The 17,981-nt window shown below is 40.5% G+C and overlaps 1 protein-coding gene across 3 annotated transcripts in view; it reads right to left on the bottom strand.

Annotated features, from left to right (window-relative positions):
- KCNQ1 (potassium voltage-gated channel subfamily Q member 1) overlaps positions 1 to 17,981 on the bottom strand; it is a 378,889-nt gene that overhangs the window by 112,531 nt on the left and 248,377 nt on the right. For all 3 annotated transcript variants that reach the window (XM_086613033.1, XM_086613032.1, XM_086613031.1), the window contains one exon: positions 5,632 to 5,707. In XM_086613033.1, the coding sequence (XP_086469159.1) occupies positions 5,632 to 5,707 (76 nt within the window). The remainder of the gene's footprint in view (positions 1 to 5,631; positions 5,708 to 17,981) is intronic.

The raw sequence follows: 17,981 nt of genomic DNA, 5'->3' as shown, positions 1-17,981 counted from the left end.
AACCTGAATCCACCTCCCTCTATTTTAAAACCATTACCTCTTGTCCTATCACTACATGCCCTCCTGAACAGCCTCTCCCCATCTTTCTTGTAGGCGCCCTTGAGGTACTGGAAGACCGCTATAAGGACACCCCGGAGCCTCCTCTTCTCCAGGCTGAACAGCCCCAACTCTTTCAGCCTGTTCTCATAGGAAAGGTGCTCCAGCCCTCTTATCATCTTCGTGGCCCTCCTCTGGACCCTCTCCAACTGGTCCATGTCCTTCTTATGTTGGGGGCTCCAGAACTGGACGCAGTACTCCAGGTGAGGTCTCACGAGGGCAGAGTAGAGGGGGAGAATCACCTCCCTCGACCTGCTGGCCACGCTCCTCTTGATGCAGCCCAGGATGCGGTTGGCCTTCTGGGCCGCAAGAGCACATTGCCGGCTCATATTGAGCTTCTCGTCCACCAGTACTCCTAAGTCCTTCTCCTCAGGGCTGCTCTCGATCCATTCTCTGCCCAGTCTGTATTTGTGCCTGGGATTGCCACGACCCAGATGTAGGACCTTGCATTTGGCCTGGTTGAACTTCATGAGGTTGACACGGGCCCACCTCTCCAGCCTGTCGAGGTCCCTCTGGATGGCATCCCTCCCTTCCAGTGTGTCCATTACTTTAATAATCATTACTTTAATAATATCACTTCATCAAACAAATTATATTTCAGTCTGTCGGATTCCCCAAAGCCAACTGCAAACCTTGGGTGAATATGAGATACTCTCTAGTGGAAGGCTAAACAGGAATGGGAATTGCTTCAATCTAACCAAAAAGTGCACAGAATTCCCAAGAACCCCGACTGCTTACACACATATAAATCATAACTAACATCCACAAAGAAAGAAATATGATTCAATGATGGCATAAGCCCATAAGTCTTTCCACGGACTAGTACTGTAAACAAGATGATATAAAAGAAAATGAATTCTTGGACTGTTTTTGCACTATAAATTACCAAGAGAGAAATCTGCAAGATCAGCTTGAAAACTCCAGATTCAGAAAAGCTGGTCAGTTTAGAGTAAAGATGCAGAGCTTTCTCCTGCTCTCCTTGTACTCTGGTGCAGGTGTCTGACAGTAGAAAGAGAAGGCATGTCCCTGCTTGTTTTTCATTTACTGGGCTGCTTCTTTCTCTTTAAAACAAGAACTGAAAACCTGGAGTAAATAGAGTATATGAATGAAGCTTAATTTCTAAGTAGGACAGGGTATTCAATAGTCAGTACTGATTATTCTGTAATTACTTCATATTGAAAGCTGATCTTTCGAGAGAAAATACTCTTGATGTTGACAACATGTTAGTTTTGTAAAAGGGAAAAAACCTGCAGCAGGCAATGGAAGAGTATTGAAGAAACAAAAGTAAAGTCAGCCCCACAGCTTTCCTTTACTACTTCTTTTCTTTACTTTTGTCCCTCTGCCAATTAACCAATACTCAGGGCAAAAATCTTCTTAAATGAGTTAAGATTTCCCCTGCCATACATGAGAGTTTGCAAAAGGCACGAAAGCCAGTGCCAAATATTAAGTGTGCACCACTGGCCATTGCTGTTCCCTAGTAACTGCGTGCACAGGGAGGCAGACTTGGGAAAGGGAGAGGGGAATCTGTGCAAGGGGAATTTCTGGGAAACATAACCAAATAACAGTCAAAGAAAATGGACAGAACATCCTTTGAAGTACAGGACGCTCTGAACTACATTGTTTGGTACAGCCCAGTATGGAGATTAGAAAAGATTACACACAATTCATGACTCACACCATGACAAATGAATTACGTAAAATGATGAATTATAAGACTATAAATGCAAGACTTTCCAGTGAAATTGTAACAAACTAGGCAACAGTTACTCAAGTCATCAGTGGAACTGCAAGCTGTATTTTTAGTTGATGCTATGTATGGAATATTTGCCATGGTGAAAAACATAACACAAGTTAAAAACATATTTTAGAAGGAAACTGATTTATTCAACAGGAAGAATTTACATGGAAAGAGAAAAAAAAGATTTCAAAATGACAATGGGAAATCAGATCAAATCCCTTGTCTCTGGATCTGTGATGGATATCACAGTTGTATCCATGTGTGTAAATCCTAGGAGATTTAGAAACTTTCCTAATTGGAAGACAAAGGTTATTTACTCATGAATCCAGTTAATGGAATAACCGAGTATGGTGATTTTCTTCCTGAAATTCAGATGTAAGGTTAGTCTGTGCTGAAGACATCTGACTTAGAGCTAATATATGCAATTCATTTTTAGTAGGTGGGGTGAACAAAGTCTACCAAGCCATTAATTTCTAAGCACTATTCTCCCTATAATCCACAGATTCCTTCTTTAACCGTGAGCCATTCACCTTAACTGATGGACAGGACTTGTGTTGACTACTAGTAGAATATGATCTTTCCTACACAATTTGAAACAGCCCTGCAGACTTTACAAGAGCATAAACACATCCATGAAAAGGGTATTAATTCTTTATAATATTATGCTGGGTTCTCATATGGACATAATTTTATGGACTATATTCAAACCTGGACTTTATAATAGAGCATAAATTTCTCCCCTTCTTTTAAAGAGGAAATGATGCCTAGGTGTGATGCTTCACAAAGAATTGCTTTTCATGTCCTTTGAAATTTCTTTGTATCCCTGTTTAGCTTCTCTGTATTTATCTTATTTTTTTTTAAACAGGAAGGCTCTGCTTTTTAACTGACTTTTGTCCTTGTGGTGCCATCACACTCTGTTATTAATTGAGCTCTTAAAAAATTGTATCGAGGCAAATTCAGGCATACAGGTGTATCCTGCAAACAGCTGGTACAGTTTAAGAACCATGCTGGGTTCATGCTGGGAACTATTTTGCAAAATTTTCCTCTTCCTCTCCTTCTTCCTATGCTTCCCCTCCCGAAAACCTTCAGAGGCATCTCTAAAAAATACTCCTTTTAAGTGCTGGCCTTGCAATTACTTACGTTCCAGCTAATTTTAAGCATGAATAGTCCAATGGACTTCAGCTGAAATTTGGTTTTCTTTCGACAGTTACAGAAAAAAAAAAATTGAATTTTCTTTTAAGAAGATACATAAACACACAAAGCTTAGGAGGCAAATAAACCAGAAAACAGCTATGCAGACGTCTCAAATGCTGAAAGACACATTTTTAAAATGCATCTTTTGCTTTACCTTAATTTCAGATATCACATTGGACTGGTTATGAGAAACTGTATAGTCATCACTTGGCACGTGTTTAAACATTTTAATTTCTTATGACTATTTTATGTGCATACAATAGAACAAAGCAGATTTACAACATAATTTTGAGGAAAGAATAATGACAGCCGTTATCTCTTAATTACAGGAGAGGTTTTCAAAAGCACCGCGTGGCTTGAATTTCAAGGTGACTTTCTGCATTAACTTAGGTGCTTTTGAAAACTGTACCTTCGGTGCTCTCCAAATTTTTAAGCTCGGTCGTAACCTTGTATTCAGAAATTATGGAGACGTATCAGATACCCCTCATACGTTCCTGTTGGGAGATTCTGCTTCTTACAGAAACAGCAGCGTAGTGCCTGTACGCAGGAGTGACTCGAGATACGTTTCACTTCAGCCTAACTGATATTTTCAGTTCTTTACTAACAGCTAGTATTGACAGCTCAGGAAGAAGAAAGAATACTAAAGAAGGATGAGAGACAACCTTGTTGAGGGATTTTGTAGATGGCCAAGAGCAGGTCTTTTGCAGATGTGAAAGTGAGAGTACAACTGAGAAGCCAGATTAGCAACCAGGACACCGAGTACAAACAAGTTTTAAGTATGAAGTGAATAGTCCCATTCTATTCAGTCAAATGCTTTTTCAGCTTCTATCAAATCATCTGCCGCAGGGGAGTTTCATTTATTTGCCAGGTGGATAATGTTGCACACAGTGTTGAAGCATTTTCAGAATCTGTTTTTGACAAATACCACTTGGGAGGTAGATATATAATGTGTAGATGTTTAGTTAATACCATGGCAAATATTTTATGATCTAAATTATTTATGAGAGCAATGATTCAGTAATTACTATGGAACAAAGGATCACAATCAGGTTTTAGCATGAGAATAAATTAAACTTTAATGGAACTGGCCATGTTTAGGCAGTTTTTCACAGAAGAGCAGTGGACATATCACCAGAACGGGCCACATCCCTTGCCAAGTTACAAGCGCTGGCCAGCAAGTGTTAAGGAGCTTCTCAATCAACAAAACGCCCATAAAAATTATTTTCAAGTACTCCAGTCATTGTGCCTTTCTTAATTTTAGTCTAATAAAAATAACAGGTGAAATGTGTAAGTAGAAAATTTCTAAAAGCATGCTCACCAAGAAAACCCTGGACATAGGAGATTTCAGCCTAAATGTCGACAGTTTGAAGACATTATACATAACTGAAACGAATTTCTGAAAAGCTCAGGCAACCTTAGCCATAAATTATCTCATGAATTTTAGTAAAAATAAAAAGATGCAAAGTAGAAAATGCTAAAGAATTCAGGCAGTGCTTCTAAATTTCAATGAGGAAGTCATAATCATGGTTTTGAAGCAGCAGCAAGCATCGTCTTACAGAAACAATCATCTCCTGGACTGTTAGTCATCATCATCATCTTTTTGATCCTAAACTCTGTGCCCTTCAAATTTGAAGGAAAAAGGACACACTCCATTTTTGGAGAGGTACAGATTAAAGGCGGGAAAGCTTTTTAGACTATTGCAAGCAGTAGTGGCAAGGTCATATATGAAAATGGATGTGGGCAGTTAAGTCCCTCTCTTTGCATTTTTACTTGTGAAGCCTGTTCTCCGGAGATTGTTCCTTAATAATTAAGTAAAGTAATATATTTCTTACATATATACGTATATATTCACCTGGTTTAAATCAAACTGAAAGCTATTGACACATGTTTTTACTGGATTAAGGAAATCAATTTAGAAACCACATTCTTAGAAAGCTTGGAGTCAGAATTTTTTATTTGGACCAGGCAATAAGATTAATTGGCTACTGTTAAATGCTTATGGTATCACAATATCACAGCAAGTGAAGTGGCACACAGGAAACGTACGTCAGTGAGGGCTAGAGGAGTGAAGAGAACCAGTATCTCACGACCTGGGAAGGAGGTCTCCTACCATGCAGAGGGGAGAAGGGAAAAGGAAGGAGAAACCTTCCAATACGCTAACAAATTTCCACCTCAGGTTTCTTATCAGGACTTCATTATCACTGACTAAGAGACAGAAACAAGGCTGAGGTAGTATTTTAATCTCTAATCCTACTGACTTGGCTTGACAGTAACACGCAGCTGAGAATTAATGGAGATATATGAGAATGTTTGCACTGCGAGAAAGAGACAGCGATAACAGAGGGTTAAGGGTCAAGTCCATTAGCAGAAAATAACGTTTTAATTCAGACTGCATTTCAGGACTTTAGCCTACTTCCAGCGAATCCACAGTTGTCTAACCTGCTGCTAAACAACCACCCTATTGAAGAGGGAAGAGAATAGTGGGTGTAGCTCACCATTACTGAAATGAATTGTGTTAGTGTCTCTTAAGTTTCTAAAAGAAACAATGAATCAGGAGAATAAAAGGGTTTATTCAGAAAAGGAGCTTTCTATTCACAACTCACCTGGAACTTTTTCTTTGCCACAAAATACTGCATTCTACGAATCACCTTAATTGCAGCACGGTGGTGTTCTCGCAGCCTGTGGAAAAAACGAGGAAGGTGAGTGAGGTGAAAGAGCATCTCCATCCAGACAATAAACCTAACAGTCTGCAGTAAATGCTTCACTAACGTGAGAACGTGCAATGTAAGTAGTTGTGATGCCGCCTGGGAGCACAACACACTATTGTGTTGACCTTCCCCACCTTTGCAGAAGGCTATAAAAATCCAGGATTTTATCTGACCTATGATAGGTTTGCACACATGTCACAGTACAAAGAGGCGCCCATATAACCTCCTCCTATGTCTAAGCAAACCTCCACCCATCTTTCCTAGTTTCATTCCTCCCCCACCCCCCCAAAAAAAAAGCTATCAATTTTCTGCATATTGAGCCATACACACATACATACACATACTTTTACATGTGGTCACTCTAGAAATACAGCTTGTGGGTTTTTGTGGGGGTTTCCCCCACCCTGCCCCACGAAGTCCTGTACAATATGCTTCTTCATTTACACAAATTTGTTTTTTAAAAATTATTTAAAAAACCCCACATTTTAAAGATATTCTGTCGTTGACTGCTAAACAATCCAAACGATGTTGTGGTGGCTGGATGAAACATCTGCGTACACAGGTATCCCAAAACCAAATTGTAAGCATATATAGACAAAATAATCTGAAAAGTCTTTAAACAAATATATCCTTCTCTTCATGCACATGCATATGAACCGAAAACAGAATTAAAAAATAATAATTTGCTCTTTGTACTTTAAACCAACAGATTTTCATAGTATCTGACATTATTTTTTAAACAGTTCATTAAGAGCAGCAGATATTCTAAATTTTTCAAAGCTTGCTAAAATGATGTGTTTTTCTTCTTAACATTAAAATACCAAATCAAACATTTAAGCTCTGCTGACGATTTGTTCTGCTTGTTCATTCTACTACTCTTATTGAAATGTGCTTGAATGACATTATTGCACAATCTTTATTTCCTTTTTAAATGCAGGAACATCTAATATTTCTAACTCCAAACAGGCTTTTAGCGACAGCTTTGGGAAAGCAGCAGTAAAGGCAGAGTTAGATCTTCCAGATGTTTTGTCTTAAAAAAATTGTCATGAGTAATACTGATAGACTGGCATATTGAGATGTCACTAGGCAGTGCTTTCTGTCTGTACTGATCCTGACAGCATTCATCCTCATTAAAGGATGGAAAATGATATTTAAGTTTTGTACAGGTTTCGGTCTTTGGTATGATATAGCATGGTATCACTCAAGTCTCTCCAGTTAAATATAACCTGGAATTTTAGTGAGTATTCACATATTTCCTCAGGACAAATTTTCCCCAGCAAACAGTTCTGCATATGCGAATGATGGATGTCTGTCCTCTGAACAGCACGGTGAGTGTAGCTGGGGCGTTCCCGTTCTGAAAACTCACACTTTTAATGGGGAAAATAGCTTTTTGCAAAGCCAAAAACAGAACCAAAAAAATGCTCTCATCTTCTACTTGTAGATACAGCCTCTCAGGTGGTTTCTTTCTGTTACAGAAACCGTTCAGATTTAGCAAGAAGAGAAAAGATTACTTTCTCTGGATACAGTGTAAAATACGGTTGCTTTTCAAACTAATAACATACAGCTTTTCACCACAGGTCTGCAGATCACTAAGACTGTAAGTGCATTTATATAAAGCCACCGTGCCTCAGTAATACCACAGAACCATAGAATGGTTTGGGTTGGAAGGGACCTCAAAGATCATCTAGTTCCAAGCCCCCTGCCATGGGCAGGGACACCTTCCACGAGACCAGGTTGCTCAAAGCCTCATCCAACCTGGCCTTGAACACTTCCCCAATCTGTGAATGTGCAGCTGGATCTCTACAGGGAGGCCCTTCCCTCTTGACACCTTACCGAGGTGTCTCAGACAGACTGTCTCCAGGTCCCTGCTCCTGCCAATCTGATCGCAAGACCATCGCTCATGTTATAAAAATGGAAGTTCACTCCTCCTAACTAAGATGGCTGCCTGTTTGGATCGAATCCCAGTGAATGGAGTTAGCCTAATGCCAGTTAGTGGTATCCCTGTTCTGTGAGCCCTTGCTGCATCGCTCTGCTGGAAGGGACAAGGGCAACTTCCCCAAAAACTGAAAGAAATAAAGTGTCATGGTTTGATGTGGAGGGGGGGTGGGTGGTTCTGGTGGCAGGAGAGGGGTTTTGCTCCCTGCGACCTCCCCGGTTTTGGAACCGGGTTAGTTTGGAACCGGGTTAGGCTTAGTTCTGACCACCAGATCAGACTGCCATCCCCCTCAGGGCTGAGCCAATAGGGCGCCTCTGCGAATTGCCCTATTTAAGTCAGGACAAAGGAACCGGAAAAGGTGCTTTGCCCAGGATCGAGGAGAGAAGGGAGGAGGGCACTGCCCCCGCTCCCTGGCTCCCGGCCGGGCGGCTGCCTGCGTCAGGCCGGCGCCACCCACGGAGAATGGCGGCGGTGGAGCCAGCTGGGGAACTCGGGGGCACCCCACTCCTGGGGTGCCCACTGGGCTGAGTTCACCCGGAGAGGACTGAGATCTGAGAGAAACAGCCGCATCGACAGCAGGTCAGTGAGGATGGAGCGGGAGGAGGTGTGCCGGAGCCGAGTTTCCCCTGCGGCTGATGGTGAGATGGCAGGCGGCCCCCCTGCAACCAGGACGGCCTCGGTGGAGTAGAGACCCACTCGCAGCCCGTGGGGAGAAGATGCCTGAGCCTGAGGATGGTCGTGTTGAGGTGCACGACACGGCAGAGAGGCATCTGGAGTCTGCGTGACGACCCACGCCGGAGCGAGTGGCTACAGCTCCCTAAGTACCCGAGACTGTGGTAAAGCCCACACTGGAGCAATCTGTGGGGAAGGATTGTTTCCAGTGGGCTGGACTCACGCTGGAGAAGTTTGTGGATTTTTCCTCGTGGGTAGGGGATCCATTGGAGCAGGGGAAAAGGGTGTAAGGACTCCTCCTCCTTTAAGAAAGAAGCAGCAGTAACAGCACGGAATGAACTGACCTGCACTTCCCCAGTCCCTGCCCCCTGTGCTGCTGGGGGGAGGAGGTAGAGCCGGGAGGAAAAGGAAAAGGGGGGGGAAGGTGTCGGTTTTAAGATCTGGTTTTGTTTCTTTCTGTCCTCTCGAGTAATTGGTTTTGTTTCCCTTTGTCCTTCTAAGTAATCATTAATAAACTGTTTTGCTTTGAGAAAGCCCTGTCTGTTTTGCCCGGGACCATGGTTGGTGGGTGCTCCCTCTGTTCTTGTCTCAACCCTCAGTCCCTTTGTGGTTTTTTTTTTTTTTCTCTCCTCTCTACTTTACTGGAGAAGGAGAGACTGTGTGAGTTTTAGTTGCTGGATCAGCCTAAACCACGACAGTCTTTAAGTTCTGCTTCACAGAGGTGGGAGCCAAAAAGATAAATGCTGCTTACTCTGCTATTAAATATCAAAGGTGCGAAAGTGTAACTGTCATGCAGCTATACATCCTATGCATAAACACACACAAAAACATCTTATGGCAAACCAAAATAAATTTCAATTGCAATAAAACTGCTTGTAGTATTTTGGTTTATGCCTCATTTCCTCTGTGGTGTTCTTCACAGTCCATTATTTCTGAGTAAGATACTTTTCTTTTGGACAGACGGTCACTAGTAGAGCATATCAGTCTCATCTATAAGCAAGACCACCAGATAATAAAAATTATATTCGCCACTCAGTGAAACAACAAAACTATACCACCAAAATGATTTTCCAATGCAGCTATTTCCCATCAATCATCATTCAGTGCTAACATGAACTGCCACGTCAGGAGGTAGAGTTAATATTCTCATTTGATTCCTTCCCATTTCCAGCTCCAGTAGGAAGCCCTACAGTAAGCTTATTTCTGCTTACGCTGTAAAACCTAATTCTGAACAACGGGCTGTCCTGATTCCCCAAGATTAAATGCTTCTGCGATGAGGAAAGGGAATAAAGGATTTAATTAGTAGCCAAGGTTATGATTCACAGTTGTTTGATCTCTTTCGCAAACTGGTAACAAATGCTTTAGTAAATTGAGAGGTTAACCATTAACTGGTGATGTTTGTTTGTTCAGCCACTTGTGACGTCTCTGAATTCTGGGTACAGAACGGCTGTCTGCAAACTGGGGACACACAGCATGCTTAGGTGCCAGGTAGCCACTCAATACGTTACCATCCTCAGAGCAAGAGTTTCAGGAACACTTTTGGATTTTTAGGAGTGTGGCAGGAAATGCCATCACCTGAGAGTGCTTGCAGAGAGCAGCAGCATACCGTCTGTGCACGCATCCCCAGAGCCAGCGGGAGATGCCCTTTGGAGAAGGACTGCCGTGCAGAGCGAGACTCCAATGGCAGTGGCACTACCTCAGCCCCTGTGGAAGAGGTTTTCAGGGACTATCGGAATATTCCAGAGAGCCCACCTGCTTCAGCTCTTAAGCTCTCTTGCAATTGAAATCTCTCATGTTTACACGTTTGGTTTTGCCTAACTTTGGGAGAAAGCTTGTTTGATAAGCGCATCAGCAACAGAGTCAGCAGACAAGGCTTTTGCCCTTTTGTTAACAAAGCTATTTTCCTCTCATGAGTGTTCATCAGGCTTTGAGCCTCACCCTCGCCATACTCATCAATCTCATGATTACCAACATCTGAAGGGACTTGCCAATCACCATGAGTGATTCCAATAACCATCACCATATTACCTTCAAAAATATACTGAAATAGTTTGCGTGCCCGTAAAAGCAAGCTAAAGACTACAGCTTCCAATACTAGACAACATCTCAGCCTGCACCTTTCTGAAGAAAAATTGCCAATATCTTTCACTGCCTACCAGTAATTTTCCTTCCCAATATAAACAGGACATCAAGATCACCTTGAACACTACACATATGATGGAACATTGCCCATAGACTTAAACTCACAAAATTAGATTCTGAAGACACCAATGAAGCTGTAACACTGTCAGAATCTATAGGAATGATCTAGAAGGATGAAGGAGGATATAACAACTCATCAACAACAGAAAACCATGCAGCTGGTAACAGGGTCAATAGATTCATACAAACCTATGTTATTGGTAGGTATAAACTAGGTTTGCTTTATTCGCACATTGAAAAAGTAACGTGTTGTGGGTACAGGCACTCCTCAAAGCATAAGAAATGAGGATAAAAAAAAAAACCACACCAGCAACAAAATACAATGAATTGAGCACCCACATGACAAAGGCAAGCCTGACAGAATAAAATGACTAGAAATCATTAGTTTTTCCTGCCTCCTTTTGTTGCTAGGATACTTGACCTACAACAAGTCATTTAGAGGAAACCTGATCTCTTCATTAGTCCATCAGAAAGCTGGACTGAAATTTCATGTAATTTGGAAAACAAGCATGCTGAAGAACTTAAGGTAATTTTACAGACGTTCTCATTTGGTTGGAAAGTTGTTACACATTTATAAATGCCCCAAACTACTGTAATGGAGCCATTCGTACATGTGACTGCAGTCTTATTCATTTTTCACAACACAGGCAGCCAAAACCTCAATAGGTTCCTCAAGGTATGGCTCATTCCCCAGTCCCGCACTCACTGACAGCCACAGTGAATGTCACTGGCTTCAGCCAGCACCCATCTGCCTCCTTCCTGCAAGGGGACCTGCAAGGCCACCCAGAAGAATGTCTTCTGGGACGAAGGCTAATACTTCTGGTTACAAAAAACAGGTGGTTTTACAAAAAAAAGGAAGCAAGCAGTTGCACGGTTTAGTTGGTTTATGTTTAAAAAAAACCCCAAACTTCTTTTTTTTAACATAAAGTTTTACAAGATTAATTCCTATTCTGAAATACACAGTTCATTCATTAAAGAATAAGAAAGAATTATTAAAGAATAAAGAAAAAATAACAATTACTAATTAGAGATATTTATTGTCTTTACAAAGCTGCTGAATTTTGTACCAAATCCTTAGCAATGCCATTAGAAGATTGTTCCCCTTTTCATCTCAGGAAGGTGTTCTACATATTGGTTTAGTGTTATCAGAAATATTAAAGCAATAAGACAGAGGAAAGGTGGTGCTAATTTCCTATTTATAACACTTGCCTTTTTGTTCATTTGTAGAACATTTTATTATCAGGACCATAATGTCTGGCACATTACGTACCAAAGCCCCAACGTACACGGATGCCGATATTATCGTAGGTAAAAGGTCAACACTGCCTATTCAGAACGAATTTAATAAGAACAAAAACTCAGTAGGAGAGAGGCACAGATTTATAATATCTTTTACAAAATGCCCATTTCTTAGTAAACCTAACACTGATTTGAAGTCAAGCTCAGTTTTCAAACATATTTAAATTCTCTGCAGTCATCTTAAATTTCTGACTTAGGACTGAGCTAAAGTATTAAGAAAGAAGGTTGAAGTTGGTTGGCCCAAAGTTTTTGGCACTAATCATTATTTAGACTTGAACTTTAACACATCAGATTTTAATAATATGTTGTGCATGTGAACTGAAATAGTTTTTCCATTCAGGCGTTGAAAAGCTTGTTCCTTGTCACAGAATCTGGTGGACAATATTCAGTGTTAACTACATTAAGCCACTTCATTAGTGCATTTAAGTCTAATGAAATCTTTCATCGATAGTCCTCCAGGCACGTTTGGTATAGAATTTGCTGTGGCTCAAGGTTATTTTTGCCTTTTCACATGTTCTGTCATTCTCTGCCCATCACAGTTGACGGGAGTCTCTCCGTAGTGGGTAACGTTTTAGATGCATGAAGTTGGAAGGGATTAGGTTGCATCGCTGTGTATCCTGTAACAGGAAATGCCTGATCACTGTGCCCAGGAACAAAAATCAGAATCACTGGTTACTTCAAATGATGTGGGCTACCCAGCTTTTCCTTTTGTTTGTTGCTAGAGCTTGGTAACTGTTGTTTGCCATAATTATCATATGTTTATCACAGGCTTTCAAAACATACCCTGTCCCATAAATGATTCACAAAAACCATCTTAAGGACAAACCAGTAAAAGCTGCCCAGAAGTGTTAGAAAAGTATGACAACACTTGAAGAGCAAACCAGTTACAAAACTAAAGTTTTATTAAATGGGCTTCAGCCAAGCTTAGTGTTTACCCAAATGCTCCCATAACATTTTCAATGTATGAATGTGTTTATTTTTAATGGATAAACATTCTTTACTAGACCTTGCCCTGTGGACTTCTCATCCATTCGTGAAAGTAAAGTTAGAAACTAGTGACAAGACAAATGAAATGAATTCAGCTATCCTCCCAGTCCTCACCTCCAGGGTCTTCACAGGTTTAAATGCAATAGGAACACAGAAATAACAGATCTATGTACAGCAAGGAGAATCACAAACAGCAGGTCAGCTAGATTTTTAAAACGTCTTTGGTCTTAGCAGTCAAAGGCATTCTAGTAATTATTGGCGAACAAGTAACCTAGTTACAAAAGATCTACATCTTTTGAACTCTAACTCATGCTTGCAAATTGGTCGTGAACAAGTAAGATTTCATCAAAAGAACTTGTTCATCTAAGCATTGAATTCAATGTCACCAGCAACTAATTTCTATGAAGATGTTTGATTAATAATTTCTATAGAATAGAATGTTTTGAGTGTTTCATTTTAAAAATATGAGCTGCTTTGACTTAAATACACATGTCTCAATATAATTTCTGTTCCCTACCTAGAGGAATGCAGGGGCTGACTTCCCATAGGAGCATTAGTGATTATAAATTAAAAAATTGCTCTGCGAGAATATTCTGTAAGAGTAATGATGAATTCACTCTTTTGGTGAACCCTTCGGCCAGTAAATATCTTTGTTACTATTTACTGAATGTGAACATAGCCCCAAGGGAATTAGTTTAAGCTGAATTAACATTCGTAAGCTCACCGCCTCACTATATATTCTTCCAACTATCTGTTGTTGGTCTTTTTTTATTTAAAATATGTAATTTTAAATCCACAGTCATCTTTTAATGGATTTGTATTTTATTTTACAGCAGCTTTCATGTCTCCCTTCTCAAAAGTTACGGGCTTAACTCAGAAATCCTTTCATGTAGTTATATCAGTCCTCTTTTGTCTACAGATAGTCTGGTTTAGCTTGGTTTGTGGATTTTTAAGACATGCAAAAAAGAACAAGTTTAAAAAAATAACATTGCCTTTGAAGGATTTTGATGTTTTAATATCTTCAATTAATAATAAAAATAGCCTACTATTATAAGAAATGTTTTAAAAAGGAAAATAATCTTGTAGGTTTTTCATAGTCATGCCATTGAAGCATGGTATATGAATGGGGGAAGCCGTCGGAAAGATGCAGCCTCCCCGTGGGCGGGCAGCTCAGCAACCACAACGCGGAACGTGATGTGACTTCCCCAGCTCTCAGCTGCATCTCAGCAGAGATGTCACACTGCTGTACAGCTGGAGAAAGGCACACACACTGGCTTCAGCGCGGCACTGGGGCTTTTCTCCTCCTTTGGGAGCCTTCACGCAGCGATGGCAGCTGGTGGGAAACCTGATCAGCCGCTTTTGGCAGGTCAGAAAGAATCCCGAGGTCTGCACCGGTGGCCTGGGAGAGATGTCCAAGGGGCGGTGGGGAAGCAGGAGGTGGGGGTTCTTATGGAAAGGGGAGAACAAGCTCAACTGACTTGCCTGGCTTCAGGCACTAACAGCAATTTGAGATTCTTTCCCAGTGACTGGAAAATACAGCTCATTAGTCTAGCCCTTTAAGATAGGCTCATATCAAGATAATCTGAAATGAATATTTAAATGCAGGCCTGAGAAGGGAAAGAACCATTGCTCTCCTGACCTTTAGTTAGTGCAAGCAAAAATAATAACGGCCATGTGGATCAGCAAGAGACAGCACGAAGCGCAGAAGTTTATGGAAACTGCTTTTCTGATAGGGAAGACAAGTCTCACAAAGGGCTTGCCTTCATAACTCACCTGAAGTACAAACTCTCTCATACCTCTACTGCTGCACGACCACTATATTGCTGTAACTCAAGGTGGATCATTTTACAATTGAATTATCAAGAACAGCTTTATGCAAAGCATTTAGATGGTACTGGGAGACTGGACACAAAGTAAGGAGGATAAACAGACCATTAAAAGCAAAGCGTTAAAGCATGCTGACCCCCTACTCTGTTCCCAGTTATCCCTCTATTCCTCAGCATATCCTGACGAACCAAACAAAAACTGGTTTCCAACTAAACAGAGGAGGATCCAGAATAGCTAAACAGCATAGGATTTTGGAGCGCGACAGTCAAATTTGTTCAGCTTCTCTTGGGGGAAAGAGTCCAACGTGTAGTATGTCTAGAACCAAGACAAACTGCTGTAGATAGAATAAAGATTACGCATATGTCTTCAGAGCTAATGGTATGCTGGGGCAAACAGATGTAGCATCAGAGATTTTCTTTGTGGTCTGCCCACAATGATGCTAGCTAAGAACATAACCCTTACTATAAAAGTATGTGTTGAAATCAGGCAAGAGCATGAGATTTCTTCTACATCCTAAATCGACTTTGCTGTATATTTTCACAATTCTGATTTTACTTATGTCTGTTACCAGGGTATGAAGAGTTGCACGAAGGACATGGGGGAAAAAGAAAATAGGAAGACAATCTTATTTTTGGAAGGGACTGAAATACTCTGTAGAGAAAGTAGGAAAAATATAAAAAACAGTCTTCATTTTGTCAGAATTGGCTATTGTTCCTCAACTTCAGTGATATCATTATCAAATACCAATTTGATACTCGTATCAAATCACAGTGAACCTTTATTCAGCTCTTCAGTCTCTGCATCTTCTTGTGTCAGAAGGCAGTTGCTTTTTTACATGGCTTCAAGGCCAAGCAATTTGAAAGTAACTAGACAGAAATGAGATCACAGATAAGTAAATAATAATGTACGGCACTGTCTTACAGACACAGTCTGACACATTAAACTCCTTTTCTAAAGAAGCTGAAGAGAGAACACAACAGAGCTGCAGTTCAGCGCACATGGAAAGTCATGCACAATACTATTTTGCAGCATCTGGTTAAGAGCAATCTTTTCAGATTAAAAAAAATATTTTTTGCAGAGTTTGTCATTCATGGCTCTGAATTATAAAAGGAAATGCAGGACTACGATCAGTGATACTAGGAAGAAATAACCACATTGCCTGTGGTTACTTGCCTCTTTATTGTTGGCTTATTAAACTTACAATAACCTTTAGTGTAAACCGGCTGATGTTGCACTACTTCATTATGCTCAAGAAGTTAACACCACATGGTAGCCCTTTGCTGTATTCGTTGTAGAGAGTTACAAGACCACTGCAAACTCAAGGCTGAGTTTGGCTTTTCTATTTGGCTTAGATTGTATGGCCCAGAATACACATCAGATACAATCTGCACAGAAAAACATCTAATGCCAAGTATGAGATGTAAAAGCATCAAAATTATGATCAACTTATTAAGAATTCTGAATCATGTTTCCACTCACATAATACTTTAACATGCTAATTTAATATATGCTGTATCCCACATCTTAATAAGACTCATCAAGTAATAATACTAACAACATCCCATTTAACCTTTTGTTTTGAGACAAAAGAAATAAGCTTTTATTAGGTCAACTACTGACACAGTTCGTCAGGGATCCATGGAAGGCCAAAACAATGCTGCATTGCTACTTACTTAACCTCACACAATGACTTTAGCCAGAACCTCCTTCATTTTTTTTTCCTGCACCTCGGTAATATGTGTATTTTTAAATAATAGAGACAAATTGGTTGTTTTTCCTTTGTAAAACCAATCATAGGCAAGAGGTTAGAGTCACTCAAATGCCCTCACAAGTTCAGGCTATTCTACCAAGGGAAAGTAGGTAAATGGAGAGAATATCTCAGCTGTTCAACAAAAATGAAAGTCATTACGCAGCTGCGACAGACAAAATAAAGCAGCTCTCCTGTTGCAGGAATTACAGTCTGAAAAGATATCTGAAAGGAAAAGGCCACTGACCTGAGTAGCAATATTTACATTACCAGAACCAGTGATAATACTATTTCAGAAATCCTAACATTGTCCATGTTGTTTTCTACTACAGAGATGATTGGCAAATTCTCCTACCATTTAATGAAAAGGAGAAGATGGATGTCACGGCTGTGAAGCTGTTTCTAAGCACTATATTCTGAAAACATACTGTGTCAAAAAATACCCCAGCATTGCCACAGAAATCAACTGAAAAACACGAGGCCAAATTCTGTGCTGATTTAAACCATGAGACACTAGAAGGGATTTGAAGCTTATGGACTGTTGGGTCACCATGGCTTCTGGCCTGCCGTCACTGTAGGGGCTCTGGATGTAAGTTATGCAGAATGATACAAGTGTCTGCTCACAGAGGCACTTTTTAGTGGGTGTATCCTCCAAAAATAAAGTGATAGAAGACTATAAACATAAGGGTGTTGCTATAGTTTGTGTAAGCTGCAATGAAAAGCATGGCAAACCTTGAACAGATAGTGTTAGGCCAAGGGGACTTCACTTCCGACGTCAATGCCATCACTTCAGAGAAAGCAAGCAGTTACAAATGTAGTTCAAAACTGCAATTTTTGCAACTGGAAGCATTCTCAAGGATTTGTTATTTTACAATGGTGGAGAAACACATGGGATTTCAACTTGTGGAGAACAGCCTTTTCCTATAAATCACAGAGCGTAATCTGAAACCTAGAAACAGCACAGGGGCTCACATTTATGGATTTAAAACAGATGAAGAGCAAGCGTGCTCTTAACCCTTTCCCCATAATTTCTTCTCAGTACAAAATGAAAACGAATACGCAAGTACTGAACAGAAATTAACTTGGTAAAATCAAGACGAATACAATTCTGTAACCACTGAAAACTTCAGCTCTTTGACAGACTTCCCTACGGACACAAGCACAGAATTGTCCTAAAGCAAAGCACTGTCAAACTGTTAGGGCATAATCCACTATTCGGACTGGTCTTTCATCAACTTTTATTTAAGCAGTTTATCTTGTTGAGATTAGGATCTCTCTCATTGAGCAAGACCTGGCAAACACAGGCCCCTGGTTTTGAATATCAGGCTATATTTCACTGGGAAAGAAGTAACTAGCAACCTGTCGTCTCACCGTAAGGTTATAAACTCCTTAATCAGGCAATAGGTGAACTAATACTAACACATTAGCGATAATTTCTCTTCAGAAATGTGTAAGAGCATTAAGATGATATAAAGAGCATTTAAGATCCCCAACCAATTCTCTATAATTTTAGCCTCTCTTGTGGCTCACTAGACGAAAAAAACCCTGCAACAAACCCAGCATAGTCTGTTCAAA

The sequence above is a fragment of the Tauraco erythrolophus genome, chromosome 6 (assembly GCF_009769465.1).
Source record: "Tauraco erythrolophus isolate bTauEry1 chromosome 6, bTauEry1.pri, whole genome shotgun sequence".
Lineage (NCBI taxonomy): Eukaryota > Metazoa > Chordata > Aves > Musophagiformes > Musophagidae > Tauraco > Tauraco erythrolophus.
This window is presented reverse-complemented; position numbering and strand designations above follow the sequence as displayed.